Source organism: Terrapene carolina, unplaced genomic scaffold (genome assembly GCF_002925995.2).
Source record: "Terrapene carolina triunguis isolate 2854851 unplaced genomic scaffold, T_m_triunguis-2.0 Scaffold49, whole genome shotgun sequence".
NCBI classification, from domain to species: Eukaryota; Metazoa; Chordata; order Testudines; family Emydidae; genus Terrapene; species Terrapene triunguis.
The window spans coordinates 2,345,314-2,359,368 of record NW_020664400.1 but is presented as its reverse complement, the minus strand read 5'-3'; the positions used below and the strand labels follow the sequence as shown (position 1 = coordinate 2,359,368).

Below are 14,055 nucleotides of genomic sequence, written 5' to 3'. Positions count from 1 at the left end.
AGATATTTAAGAGTAGGTTAGATAAATGTCTATCAGGGATGGTCTAGTCAGTATTTGGTCCTGCCATACGGGCAGGGGACTGGATTCGATGACCTCTCGAGGTCCCTTCCAGTCCTAGAATCTATGAATCTATGATTTCCTTCATCATGGGTACATCCCACATACAGATCAATGTAAATGCCACTGCTTTTTTGGCTTCTGAAATAGAGATTGAAGACTGGCTATTTTTTATGGCTTTCTTTCCTTGAATGCACTAGGTGTGTTACAGGCGGAATGGTCATAACGAGATGGACGAACCCATGTTCACCCAGCCGTTGATGTATAATCAGATCCGGAAGCAGAAACCTGTGCTGCAAAAATACGCCGAGATGTTAATTTCAGAGGGGGTGGTAAACCAGCCAGAGTACGAGGTACTGTCACCCAGTGCTCTAAAAGAAAGGTGCAGTCAGTGATCAGTCATAACCGCTTAAATCTAGTTGGCAAATAACAATGTTGAATGGGGGGAAATGCAAATTAATATAATGCAAGAAATACATGAAGGTTACCAGTGTTGCCATAGTTGCATAGCATGACTGCGCCCCTCCCCGCTGACTCAGCAGTGTAGTGTAGCGTTGCCTTGCCTTGCCCTAGGGGTCTGGGTAGGGGAGGACTAAAGGGGTGCCTAAAGATCTGCTGATGTGTTTGAAAGGTAGGACTCAGAGTTAGACATCCAAGGGGCCTCAACACTTGTTGCTAGCATTCCTAGCAAGGTTCTCCTGACTAAAGAAGCTAAAGCTGTTTCTGAGAGCAGCACAAGCCCATCCATGCTGCTGGTTAGAACCTGGCTCTTGGGCAAAAAATCCCTCTCTGCACTGGTCCTGGAAACACACGGACTCCATTTAAACCCAGTTGTAGCTGGTACAGTTATAGTCCCAGTGTGAATAAGGTCTGTGGTCCAATCTACGCTTTACATGCTACCATTTTGGTTACCCACTTACAATACAGTAATTGTGCCAGCATCGTTCCCCCTTCAGTGTATTTGGAGCACAGCAGTAATTAACTGTGTTTGAGCCATGCTGCAGTCTTGGGGTGAAACCCTGGCCTCACTGAAGTCCATGGCAAAACTCCCTTTGATTTTAATGGAGCCAGGGTTTCACCCTTGGATTTTAGCAGGGCTGTAGACATAGTTCAGGACACAGGTGACTCCTGGCTTAGCCTTGCCTGCACTATAAGATCAGACAGTATTGTACCGGTGCCCCTTACATAGTTGCTGGCACTGTGTCAATGGGACCTAACTGAAAAGTGCTTTATTCTGCCTCTTGAGCATTCAGACCCATTCGCTGGCTGTGGCATTTCCTAATGTCAGGGGTATTTGGGATGCCTCACTGGAACTGGTTTTTGTATTTTATGTAGCTTTGGCATCAGCGAAGGACATAAGCTCTTAACTGGCGCACAGCCAGCAGTAGGCAGTGCCCTGGCAGTGCTGACCTCTCGTTCCTAAAGTTGTATGGTCAGGACAAGCATGGCAGCGTGCAGCAGCCGTGAATGTGGTGCGAGGCACATTTGTGGTCCAGGTCCTAACCGATGAGTACATAACATAAGAACATAAGTACAGCCGTATTGGGTCAGACCAGAGGTCCATCTAGCGCAGTATCCTGTCTACCGACAGTGGCCAATGCCAGATGCCCCAGAGGGAGTGAACCTAACAGGTAATAATCAAATGATCTCTCTCCTGCCACCCATGTCCACCTTCTGACAAACAGAGTCTAGGGACACCATTCCTTACCCATCCTGGCTAATAGCCATTAATGGACTTAACTTCCATGAATTTAAAGTAGAGTTTAAAGTGTCTGAAGAGGAGTTGGATGTGACAATGCCCCCTCTGGGATCCACATAGACTTGTGCTGAAATGGAGAGGGAGCAGCAACAAGAGACACGGCCTTTAACCCCAGCGCTCTTACTTTGGCTACTTCTCAGTAACAATATTCTGCCCTATTTCTCTCAGGAAGAAATTTCCAAGTATGATAGGATCTGTGAAGAGGCCCATGCCAGATCCAAGGATGAAAAAATCCTGCACATCAAGCACTGGCTGGATTCCCCTTGGCCTGGTAAGTAACTAGCAGCTTCCCTGACAAATGGCCACAATTCAGGAACCACTTCTGCCTCCAGTGGATTAGACCTTCGACTTCTGGCGCAGATAGGAGCTGTGTGTCTCCAAGGACGTGTAATGAAGAGAGTGGGAAATACACCACTCCAGCCTGGTGAAGAAAATGCACCCATTGGGAAAGCATGGGGGACTGACAGAGGTGGAGCAGCTCAGGGTTTGCTCTGCATCCCAAATCCTCTTCCACATCAGAGAGTACAGAAGGGCCTGTAACATAGTCATCAAATGCTCTTACTACAGAGCCAGCCTGGCCTTCACCAGGTCACGGATGATCTCTCCTTCTTCCCCAGGTTTCTTCACTCTCGAGGGCCAGCCTCGGAGCATGACCTGTCCCTCTACTGGTCTGAATGAAGAAGACTTGGCCCATATAGGCAAGGTGGCCAGCTCAGTGCCTGTTGAGGATTTCACAATTCATGGAGGTACAAATGTGCTGGAGTAGATGCCCCTGGCACCCTAGTCTCTAGGGGTTTATTCTTTGTAGAGCTGGATGCTTTACGGGGTAGAGGATATGGTTAATGCTGTGAGTGAGAGTTGTTCCACCACGATCTACAGGGAGTCATGGTCTCTGGTGCTGTAGACTGAGGCCATAGGCCAGCCTGGGGAGTGGGAGGGAGAAGATCTGCTAGAATCTCTATTCTCAATTAACTATTGGAACAAGCTACTAAAGGAAATGGTGGGTTCTCCCTCTCTTGGTGTCTTCAGACAGACTGGCTGCCTTTCTGGAGATGCTTTAGTCATACACAAGTTGTTGGGCCAGTCAAGGGGTAACTGGATGAAATTCCATGGCCTGTGTGCTGTACAGCAGTGGTTCTCAAACTAGAGCTGCCGCTTGTTCAGGGAAAGCTCCTGGCGGGCTGGGCCGGTTTGTTTACCTGCCGCGTCAGCAGGTTCGGCCGATCACGGCTCCCACTGTCGGCGGTTCGCTGCTCCAGGCCAATGGGGGCTGCAGGAAGCGGCATGGGCCAAGGGACGTGCTGGCCACCCTTCCTGCAGCCCCCATTGGCCTGGAGTGGCGAACTGCGGCCAGTGGGAGCCGCGATCGGCCAAACCTGCGGACACGGCAGGTAAACAAACCGGCCCGGCCCACCAGGGGCTTTCCTGGAACAAGCGGCGGCCCTAGTTTGAGAACCACTGCTGTACAGGACTAGATGATCTAATGTCTCTTCTGATCCCCAAATCTGAGTGAGTGGCGACTTCCATGTGGTGGTTCAGGCCCAAAGTATGATGGTTGGGATGGGGATGAGTGCTAATGAGACTTCTGAAGGTGTTTATCTGTCCCCCATCACTAGTATCTGAGATGCTTCCCATCTTCAATGTGTTTATCCTCTCATACCTCTGGGGGGCAAGCAGGGCTGATATCGCCATTGTTCAGAGGGGGAACTGAGGCCCAGAGAGGCTAAGGGACTAGCTCAGGTCACGCAGGCAGCCTGTGGCAGAGCAGGGACTTGAACCCAGTGTCCCATCCTTCCTCTCAAAAAAAAAAAAAAAAAAAAAAAAATCCTTATGGCAGTGCCCAAAGTCTCTCCAGCTGGTACTTACAGAGATTGCCAGACTGAATCTTTGAATCTTGCTAAGTTCTTGACCTTTAGAGCTTCTTGTGAGTTCCACAGTCTGGTGACATGAATCTAGACCCCTCATCCCCAGTACCTTCTGGCCGTGGGCCTGGCAATGCCCATGCTTTTGACCCAGCACTCAGAAACTGTTCTCTCCACTACCACTTGGACTCCTCTGAGGTTAGAGTTCAGGTCTCCTCTCCTGGGCAGTGATGTCTGGCAGTGAGTGCTCCTAATGCAGGTGAAGTTGGCTCAGTGAAAAGCAAGTTAGTTAAAGAAAACAGAGAATGGCCAGCAACTCCAGTTGTTTTTCAGAGCTGGTCTCCTCTGCTCCTTACCTGTATGTGCTTTACGCTGTGCTAGGCTGGAACAGTTCACCTCCCTTTTGTCCCTTTATGTCCAGAGCATCTGCGTGTCAGGGAATCCAGACTGCCGATAGATGGGTTGATAGCATGAGCCGTCTTGACCCAGCCTAAGGCTGCTTGCTTAGTACGTCACTGCAGTTCCTCCCCAACAGGCTGCAAACTGTTTTTTTTCTCTGCAGGTTTGAGCCGGATTCTGAAAACCCGTGGGAAGTTGGTTAAGAACAGGACAGTCGACTGGGCCTTGGCAGAGTATATGGCATTTGGCTCCCTCCTCAAAGAGGGAATCCACATCCGACTGAGCGGCCAGGATGTCGAGAGGGGGACATTCAGGTAAAGCCGGCAGTTTCCCCCAGTAAAAGGTGATTCCAGCCCTCCTCAAGAGGCTACTGAGTGGGGAGTAGAAGACACCAGCCTTAGGTTGCCTGCTGTGCTGGAGCTCTGCTGAAAGGCAAGGGGGGAGCCCAAATTGGGGGTGGAGGGGTCTCTTTCACAGCACTTTATGGTGTTAGTATGGGCAGCTCCTAGATATGATCGTAACCTGGCTTCATTGCATTCTGCAGTTGCAAGCCAAGCCTCTCAACAGAGCAGCGTGAGCCAGGTGGCCACTTGCATGCAGGCACTTGCTCTGACCCACTGGCTAGGGTAACACTTGAGTAACATTACTGCTGGCCGTTGTTTCCTCCCACAGCCATCGTCACCATGTACTGCATGACCAGAACGTAGACAAGAGGACCTGTATCCCCATGAATCACCTCTGGCCAAACCAGGCTCCTTACACTGTCTGCAACAGCTCCCTGTCGGAATACGGAGTCCTAGGTTAGTGTCGCTGGGCAGTCTCCGCCTGGCTCGCGACGGCCACAGGGCTAGTTAGTGCTGGGTTGTCTGTGCCAGGTGCTGGTGGATATGGCTTCTTCACTCTTCCTCTCTCTTCTCTGCAGGTTTCGAACTGGGCTTTGCTATGGCCAGTCCCAATGCCTTAGTCCTGTGGGAGGCCCAGTTCGGTGACTTCCACAACACTGCTCAGTGCATCATTGACCAGTTCATCTGCCCTGGCCAGGCCAAGTGGGTGAGACAGAATGGCATCGTGCTGCTGCTGCCCCATGGCATGGAGGGCATGGTAAGGATGCACTCGCTTCCCATCTTTCTGGGCAGCACTGACAGCTCAATGCCACAGTTCCCGTAGCACCCCAGGACACTTCCCCAGGCCAAACACTGCACAAACCAGGTCTCTGTGCGACCAGTCACCTGGGAGCATTGGGGTAGTCCTGCAATTCGGAGAACGCCCACCTCTTTGCCTGTGTCACCCGGCCTGCACCAGCCCATGTCACTGCTTCCCATACAGCTGTGTGTTAACAGCCTGCAGAGGGGCCTGGACACCATGTGGTTGGGAGCAGTGCCAGCCCCTCTACAGGTTAGAGTGTACCGCTGAATGGAAGAGGATTGGGAGCAACAGGGCTTGGCACAGGGGCTTGTTGGGGCCAGGGGAGTGGAGTCTAAAGTTCAGTACTAAGGGGCGGCTGCAGCTGTTGGACCTACTTCTTAGTAAAAATCAAAACTTTTAAACCAGAGTGAAATCCTGTTGGGCAGCACGTACCAAGGTCCTCCTCAAACAGTGACTAGCATGAGCTGGCTCTGTGGCCAGCCGCTCTACGAGGCATGGAGAGCTCTCCTAAAGAAGGAAACTCATGTGTGGTTCGCTTCACCTCTTGTTGATTTTGCCCGCAGGGTCCTGAGCACTCGTCAGCCAGGCCAGAGCGATTCTTGCAGATGTGCAATGATGATCCAGATGTCTTCCCCGTAAGTGTCTGGCTGTGCTAAACTCACTCTCTTCCCCTTTGGGGCCTTTCCCATCTCTCCCCTCCTGCATCTTGGAGCACTTGCTCTGTCCCTGACTCTGATCACTACACAGCAAAGGCTTCCAGAAACAGCTTTGGGGGATTTTGCGGATGGGCTGGTAACACATGGAACAATTTTACAGGACTCCTGGATTCTGGGCAGCAGGCCAGGGGGAGCAGGATATAGGAAGCAGTGCTGTGCTGGTGACTCACATTTAATGACTCCTGGGCTTCCTCTGCCCCCAGAGGCCGGAAGACTTAGGTTGGGTTATCGAGGGGGACTCGGAAATGTCCGCTGCTGTGTTAGCACAGAATGAGCAGAGCTCTAGTTAGTGTGCTAATGTGGGGCAGTAAAGGCTGGCTGTAACCCAAGCAAGGCCAGTGCATGGAACTCTGTTTCCATGGCTTCTGCTCTTTCCTCCTTGGCTTTCCCCAAAAGCTGTCATCAGAGTCACACCCATCGCTCTCGGGCCCATTTGCTCATTTTTTATTAGGGAGCGATTTCCCGGTTCCATAGCCGGGGGGTTTATCGGAGTATTTCAAAGTGCGCTCCAAAGCCCTGTGCAAACATGGCAGCTCTCCTGCTCTCAGCCTGTACTGTCTGCATAGCTGGCCCATGCATGTAGGGAGGCAGTCCCTTTTTGGGTTAGGGACACGGAGGCACTAAGAGGCCGGGATAGGCTGAAAACCACCTGAGAGGATAGTGTAAAAGGGAAAGCAGAAAGTTACACTGGCCCAGAATTTGCTGTGTTCATTCCTGAGCAGTGTCCTAAAAGCTCTGCTAGGCAGAGAAAGCAATGGACAGTATAGAGCCGGGACTCCAGTGGCTTTGAGATACCTGCTGCTAAAATCCTACCTCAGTTGAAATGGAAAAACTAAAGTGAAGCACTTAACTAAACTTGACTTTTAAGAGCCAAGTTCTCCCAATTTGCCTGGACTAGAAACACTCTAGGTTGAGCTTGCAGGTTAGGGCCGCTGCATTCAGCTAACCACTGGTCCTGGGCTAGTGATGAGCAAGAGAAACTCCTGGCCCTCATGTTGGGGTACTCCAGTTGACTCACATGGCCTCTCTCTGTTCATACTGGAGCTGCCGGCAGATGTAAATGCAGGATGTTAATGTGGGACATTCACGATTTTGTCTAAACCGTTTCTACTTCTCATGTGCTGTAGAAACTCGATGACTTTGACGTTCGCCAGCTGTACGACTGCAACTGGATTGTTGTAAACTGCTCCACTCCAGCGAACTTCTTCCACGTCCTGCGGAGGCAGATACACCTCCCGTTCCGGAAACCGGTCAGTGAGCTCTAGACACTGCACTGGTACGGACCCGGCCACGCACCATTGTCTTGTAGCTCAAGTGCTAGGTTAAAGCCAATGCTTGGCAGGTGGGGCATGGGTGCTGGTGCCAGGAGGGCTTAAGGACCTGGATTTGAAGCTAACTTCTCGAGTGCTCCAGTAGGGCTAGTCAAATTTTCCACCAAAACGGTTGAAAGTTAAGATTTTGACCGAACAAAATTTTTTGCAAAATGTGTTTGCTTTCCATGCAAAAAAACAAAATTTTTGTCCAAAAATAAAACAAACAAAACTGAGCACCCTAAAACTAAAATACTTCAATTCTGGAATGCTGCCGCGGTGCATTGTGGGTGCTTCATGTTCTATGAGCTGGGTTCCCCAGCCAGACTACATTTCCCGTGATGCACTACAGCCTCGTGACTGCCATAGAGCATAGCTTCCTCTCACCAATAGCGGTGACTGTCATGCATCGTGGGAGATGTAGTCCAACCCGGGAGCCCAGCCTATAGAGAACTACTACTCCCATGGGGCACCACGGTGGCATTTCAGGATTGAAATAATTTGCCCAAAACTCTCAGTTGTCTGACCTGCTCTGTGCTCTACCCTTTACCTGGTTAATGGATAGGTACTAACAACCCTTGGTAAAGGTCTATTGCCTGATAAGAGACACCAGTATTAAGTATCAGAGGGGTAGCCGTGTTAGTCTGGAGCTGTAAAAAGCGACAGAGTCCTGTGGCACGTTATAGACTAACAGACGTATTGGAGCATAAGCTTTCGTGGGTGAATACCCACTTCGTCAGACGCATGTATCTGACGCATGTATATGCATCTGAGGAAGTGGGTATTCACCCACGAAAGCTTATGCTCCAATACGTCTGTTAGTCTATAAGGTGCCATAGGACTCTTTGTTGCTTTTTACCAGTATGGGGGTAAAGTCCTGTTAAAGGCTGGGCAGTCTGTGCCTGCTGATCTGTGCTGTGGTCACTGTTACAGGTGAGCTGTACGTTACCGAGCTCACTGGGGCCCTGTGACTGGCACTTATTAAATAACCCTGTCTGCCAAGGTTCAGTTGAGCTCTACCCAGACGGGAAACGCCTGTCCTTCTATCTGGGCAGCGGCATTTGTGAGCTGCCTGCACGTTATTCCATAACAAAAGGGCTAGAGGAGAAAGTAACGCTGAGTGCTGTGCAAAGAAAGCAACCCGCAACCAGACCTGCCGACAGCGCCAGAGTTCTGCACACCACTTCACATTGCCCTGCCCCAGAGCAGCCTTTGGCTTCAGTCTTTCTCTCTGGCCGGCATGGGAGAATCGAGACGTTCCTGTGATTCCTGCCTGGGTTAAATGTACAGTTCATCAATGGCACTTGAATTAGGGGGCTGGGCAGGGGCCAGGCCGGAACTAGCTGACCAAAGACGGGTGTGGAGGGAGGGTCTGTGCTCTGGCTCTCGTAGTGATGATCCAGTCTGCAATGTGCAGCTTGTGTGCCAGAAAGGCTATTTCCAGCCCCTTCTGATTGCCTTGCCTTGATCTTCCAGCTGATCATCTTCACTCCAAAGTCGCTGCTGCGCCACCCCGAAGCCCGCTCCAGCTTTGATGATATGTTGCCAGGTATGAAGGGTGTTGCCAGTGTCCAAGGGTGCAAGTGAACCGGAGAGATGCAGAGCGGGGTTCATACCACAAGAGGGCAGTGTCTGTCTTCTCTTTCATAGAATCATAGAGTATCAGGCTTGGAAGGGACCTCAGGAGGTCATCTAGTCCAACCCCCTGCTCGAAGCAGGACCAATCCCCAACTAAATCATCCCAACCAGGGCTTTGTCAAGCCTGACCTTAAAAATCTCTAAGGAAGGAGATTCCACCACCTCCCTAGGGAACCCATTTCAGTGCTTCACCACCCTCCTAGTGAAAAAGTTTTTCCTAATATCCAACCTAAACCTCCCACACTGCAACGTGAGACCATTACTCCTTGTTCTGTTATCTGCTACCACTGAGAACAGTCTAGATCCATCCTCTTTGGAACCCCCTTTCAGGTAGTTGAAAGCAGCTATCAAATCCCCCCTCATTCTTCTCTTCTGCAGACTAAACAATCCCAGTTCCCTCAGCCTCTCCTCATAAGTTATGTGCTCCAGCCCCCTAATCATTTTTGTTGCCCTCCGCTGGACTCTTTCCAATTTTTCCACATCCTTCTTGTAGTGTGGGGCCTAAAACTGGACACAGTACTCCAGATGAGGCCTCACTAATGCCGAATAGAGGGGAATGATCACGTCTCTCAATCTGCTGGCAGTGCCCCTACTTATACAGCCCAAAATGCTGTTAGCCTTCTTGGCAACAAGAGCACACTGTTGACTCATATCCAGCTTCTTGTCCCCTAGGTCCTTTTCTGCAGAACTGCTGCCTAGCCACTCGGTCCCTAGCCTGTAGCAGTGCATGGGAGACTTCCGTCCTAAGTGCAGGACTCTGCACTTGTCCTTGTCTTTACAGGACCCCGCCCTGTTCCCAGGTGTCTCTGGATTCTGGCTCCTGTCCACATGTATGACAGTCCAGAACTGCACCAGGATGGTGTGTGCTTCAGACTGTTTCCCCCGTCTCTCTCCCTGCACAGCCCCAGCTCAGTGGGGCCCTGATCTCAGTGGGGTCTCTAGGCCTTAATCATCTCTGAGCTAGCCAGGTCCTTCTGCAGGCATAGCCAATTCCACAGGGTCCAGGCCTGTAGCTGGCCCCCGTTAGCATTCTCCCTCCCACCATGTGTGGCCCCTGGGATGTTGAGGCATGTCCCCCACAGTTGTCTGTTCTCTGCTACAGGCACTAACTTCCTGCGCGTAATCCCTGAGAGCGGCCCTGCAGCCCAGAACCCCGACAACGTCAAGAGGGTGCTCTTCTGCACCGGCAAAGTGTATTACGAGCTCACCCGTGAGCGCAAGACCCGGGACATGGAGCCAGACGTGGCCATCACCAGGGTGGAGCAGGTGAGCGTGTCTGTACCCCAGGGGGCTCCACATAGGCCGGGGCCAATAGTCAGTCCCATTGCTGGCTTGCCCCACGTCCCCAGGAGCCATGAGGAGTTTAATCCACAACATGTCTGCTGTGGCTCAGACACAAAGCGCTCTGTCCCTCATCCCACTCCCACTGCTTAACGTCCCAGCCCAGCCTCAGGGTGGAGAGCAGGCAGAAATACGCCATCACCACACCTGAGAAGGGATGGACGGAGGGCCCAGCTCGATCCTGTGTCTTCAGTCTGAGTCCAGGAGACGCTGCGCAGCACCCCTGGGTGGGCAGCGAGGGCAGAGCTGGGGTATCTGGGCAGGTTTGCAGGGAAGAGCCCGTTGGTGGCGGGAGTGGTGCTGGCCAGCCCAGCGGGCACCCCACCATACAATCTCCCAGGCCTGGAAGGGTCGTTCAGGCTCCCGCTAGGCGACCCCAGACCCTCTAAGTGTGTAATGTCAGAGCCGTGTGGGATTGGGAGATGCTGCTGAGGCAGCACAGGCTGAACAGTGAGCATGGAGGCTGGATGGTCCACTGCACAGCCCACCTGCAGCTGCCTGCGCCCCGCCTCCGCTGCTTGCTCCCCCAGGCTTGTGTGCCCCGGTGGAACTGAGCCCTCCCCGTTCCCCTGCAGCTGTCCCCGTTCCCCTTCGACCTCCTCCAGAGGGAAGCACTGAAGTATCCTAACGCCGAGCTGGTCTGGTGCCAGGAGGAGCACAAGAACCAGGGCTACTACGACTATGTGAAACCCCGGCTCCGCACGACCATCGACCGCGCCAAGCCCGTATGGTAAGGGCCACCCCTCTGCAGCGTGACGGGCTAGTGCCACGGGTGGCAGCCACACCTTGTCCTGCTCTCGGGACCTCCCCACGGATGGGCAGTGTGGTGCCATGGGTGGTACATCTGAGGCCACCAGCTCCCCAGTGGATTTCAGTATCATGTGGGAGCGGGGATGGAGATCTCTCAGTGGCACTGGGGGTAGGTAGTGTGGGCTGGGGAGGGGGGTCTCTTGGATGGGTGTGACAGAGTCACAGGCCCGATGCTCTGGAACTGCTCTGTATGAAGCCAGCCAGGACTCTGGGGTGGCGTGACTCCCCTCAGGACATGCTGTCCAGGGCAAAAAGCCTCCTCAGCTACGGCGTCCCTGGGACTGACCTCGGAGCTTTCAGCATCCCTGTTCATATCATACACTTCCCTTTGGCAGGTCCACCTGAACGGGACCTCTGGGGAAGCCAGAGGGCCCTACACCCCCACTCTGCAGTCAGCTGTGACTCTCAGCCAGCGTGTAACACAGGTTTATTAGTCAGCAGGAACACCGCGTAGAACAGATCCTGTTAGCACAGAAATCAGTGACTTTCAGCCAATTCCATCTTGGGGTGGGGGGACCCCAGGCTAGACACCCTGGACTCCCCCCTCAGAGTCCCAAACAGGAGATGGCCCAGCTTCCAGTGACCCGACCTCTGACACGCCCGTTCCCCCTCCGCCTGGTCTTTGTCCCCCTTCCGGGACAAAGTGTCACCTGGTCTCATCCCCCCTCCTGAGTCTCAGGTTATGAAAGGCATCGGCCATCACTTGTGTGCAGGCAGCTGGAACCTCCTCACCTGCCCCCTAGGGTCCCAGCAAAAGTCACACACCCCTATTCCCACCATCTAGGCATTGGTGCAATACACACGGAAACTGAGGCACACACAGCATTCATGCAAAACAGTAAGACTCACGTAGGCTCACGTACAACATAATAAGGTCACAGTGGGCATGTTGATCTCGTTGATCTCTCCACAAGATGGTAACTGGGTGAGGGACAAGAGCTTGATACAGGGTCTGTGCTGTGGCTAACAGCCAAGTGGGGGATGCTGCAGGCAGCAGGGGCTGGTCCCTGGTTGGTGAGCGTTGGGCTTTGGGGTCTGCACATGATACAGCATTTCTTTCTAGGCTAGGTGGCTAGATCTTGGCAGCCTCTGGCCCTCTCTTCCATCCAGCTTTCCTGTTGCTTGACCAGGCCTGTATGTAGCCATCCCAGACCTGAGTCCAGCGTAACGTCCCGTCCCTGTGCTGGCCCTCATCTGAGCTGCTGCTTCTCCCTCCCTTGCCATAGGTACGCCGGCCGCGACCCAGCTGCTGCACCAGCCACTGGCAACAAGAAGACCCACCTGACTGAGCTCCAGCGCCTCCTGGACACCGCCTTCAACCTGGACGCCTACAAGGCCTTCTCCTAGACCCCACGCAGCTGCTGCAGCATGCTGTCTGTCTCTTGCTCACCTCCTGTCTCCGTACTTAACTACAGACCTTGTAAACTAAATGCCCACGCCTGGAGTCCTTGTTCATCACTCTGGCTTATTGCCTTTCACTGAAATACCTCTGCAGGATGCTTGGGTTTTAACTCCCCCCCTTGCCCTGTCCTTGAGGGGCTGCAGTCTCTGTGCCCTCCTGAGTGGCCAACTCCATCCCAACACTACCCCAAAAGCCCCAAGCGCCAGCCAGTTCAGGAGGTCCGGCGATCAGCCTCTGCTAGCTTCTGTCATTAGCCCACCCCCTCCCTGCGGGGTTGCCATGCTGCCTTGTATCTGGCTCAGGGGAGCAGCTGGGGTTGGCAGAGCCAGGAGGAGGGACATTGCAAGCACACCTCTCCCCGGCAGAGGAAAGCTGCCAGCAGCAGGGGATGCAGTTAGGTTCTCCATAAGAAGGAGACTGTTCCTTTTTCCTTCTGCCTGTGGCGGTTCTTTCCCAAAGATCAGAGCCCCTGTGGCTAACATCCTCAATCGCTCCTGGCCGGCTGTGCTTGGGTCGTAGCCTCGGGCCCCTGGTGCACTGTAGCCCGCTCAGGTGGATTAAGATTCAGTGGGGCCCTAGGCACAAAGAACACTTGGATCCCTCACGCTTTCCCCTGGCCTGGCCCGAAGCCGGGCCATGGTAAGAGCTGCCCAGGGAGTCTTGTCTGCTGTGGGGAGCCCTGGACCCTCCCCCTGCCCTGGGCAGCATGCCCAGGGGGACAGGCCAGGAGTTGCTTTGGGGGCTGCCAGGGCAGGTGGAGGGGCCGGGGCTCCCCAAGAACTGCCCAGGGAGCCTGGGCTGCCGTACCACAGCCTATGGTGAGCATACGTCCCGTTTTGGCCAGGACAGTCCCCTTTTTAAGCCCTGAACCAGACATCCTGACAAATGCCCAGTTTTGCCAAAAAGGGCCTCGGGGTGGGGTGGGGGGGTGAGTGGCAAAGTTTTGGTGGGGACCCCGGGCATGATCTCGTGGGCCTGTGTGTTAATCTGCCATGGAGCCCATTCCCAGCTGTGTAACCCCAGATCCCTGCCACCTTGCTAACAAACCCCTCATGCCCCTCCTGCATGTCCACCCCGCAGCTGCTGTTAAAGGAACCCAGTGTTGGATTTTCAAACTGGGCCTTGGCTGAATCACGGGCACTCGCTGCTTGGCTGAGCCCGGCAGGGCTGTCTCTAGTGCGGGGACAGGGAAACACTAGACAGGGATGTTGGTGTGTGCTCTACTGTGCTCCGCTGAAGTGGGGAGCCCGGGGCTCGTGGCACAGTGCCTCTGAAAAGGGTTGGCAGATTCCTCATGGCACTCCCTGCTAAGGCCCATCTCTTCCCCAGAAGGAAGGGGCCACTTGACTTTAAACGGCTTCCCTACCACCAACCATTAATTTCTAGGGTTGCATGGAGTCTGGGGCTGTTTCTAAACACTGCAGCAAGGGGGCTGTGGGAGCTGGAAGAGCCAGGGGCGGGCCAGCATGGACCTCTGCAGAGCTCTGCTTACAGCGTAGGAGGGTCCCTCGAATCTCTCCCTTCTGCCCTCGCCCTCTTCTCTCTGCACCCCCAAGGGGCAGTCCCAGCTGCATGCCTGCTGCCCTCCAGGCCTCGCTGCTGGAGCCCCTCATCC

At 53.6% G+C, this 14,055-nt stretch overlaps 1 protein-coding gene across 1 annotated transcript in view; it reads left to right on the top strand.

The window, feature by feature from the left end:
• The window catches only part of LOC112119360 (2-oxoglutarate dehydrogenase, mitochondrial), a 105,494-nt gene extending 93,003 nt beyond the window's left edge, over positions 1–12,491 (top strand). Inside the window, exons 13-24 of the mRNA XM_024217986.1 lie at positions 258–410; positions 1,985–2,087; positions 2,434–2,562; positions 4,241–4,391; positions 4,750–4,877; positions 5,000–5,178; positions 5,787–5,858; positions 7,067–7,189; positions 8,726–8,798; positions 9,990–10,153; positions 10,804–10,958; positions 12,265–12,491. Of these exons, the coding sequence (XP_024073754.1) occupies positions 258–410; positions 1,985–2,087; positions 2,434–2,562; positions 4,241–4,391; positions 4,750–4,877; positions 5,000–5,178; positions 5,787–5,858; positions 7,067–7,189; positions 8,726–8,798; positions 9,990–10,153; positions 10,804–10,958; positions 12,265–12,385 (1,551 nt within the window). The 3' untranslated portion in view covers positions 12,386–12,491. The remainder of the gene's footprint in view (positions 1–257; positions 411–1,984; positions 2,088–2,433; positions 2,563–4,240; positions 4,392–4,749; positions 4,878–4,999; positions 5,179–5,786; positions 5,859–7,066; positions 7,190–8,725; positions 8,799–9,989; positions 10,154–10,803; positions 10,959–12,264) is intronic.
• The last annotated feature ends 1,564 nt before the right edge of the window (positions 12,492–14,055 follow it).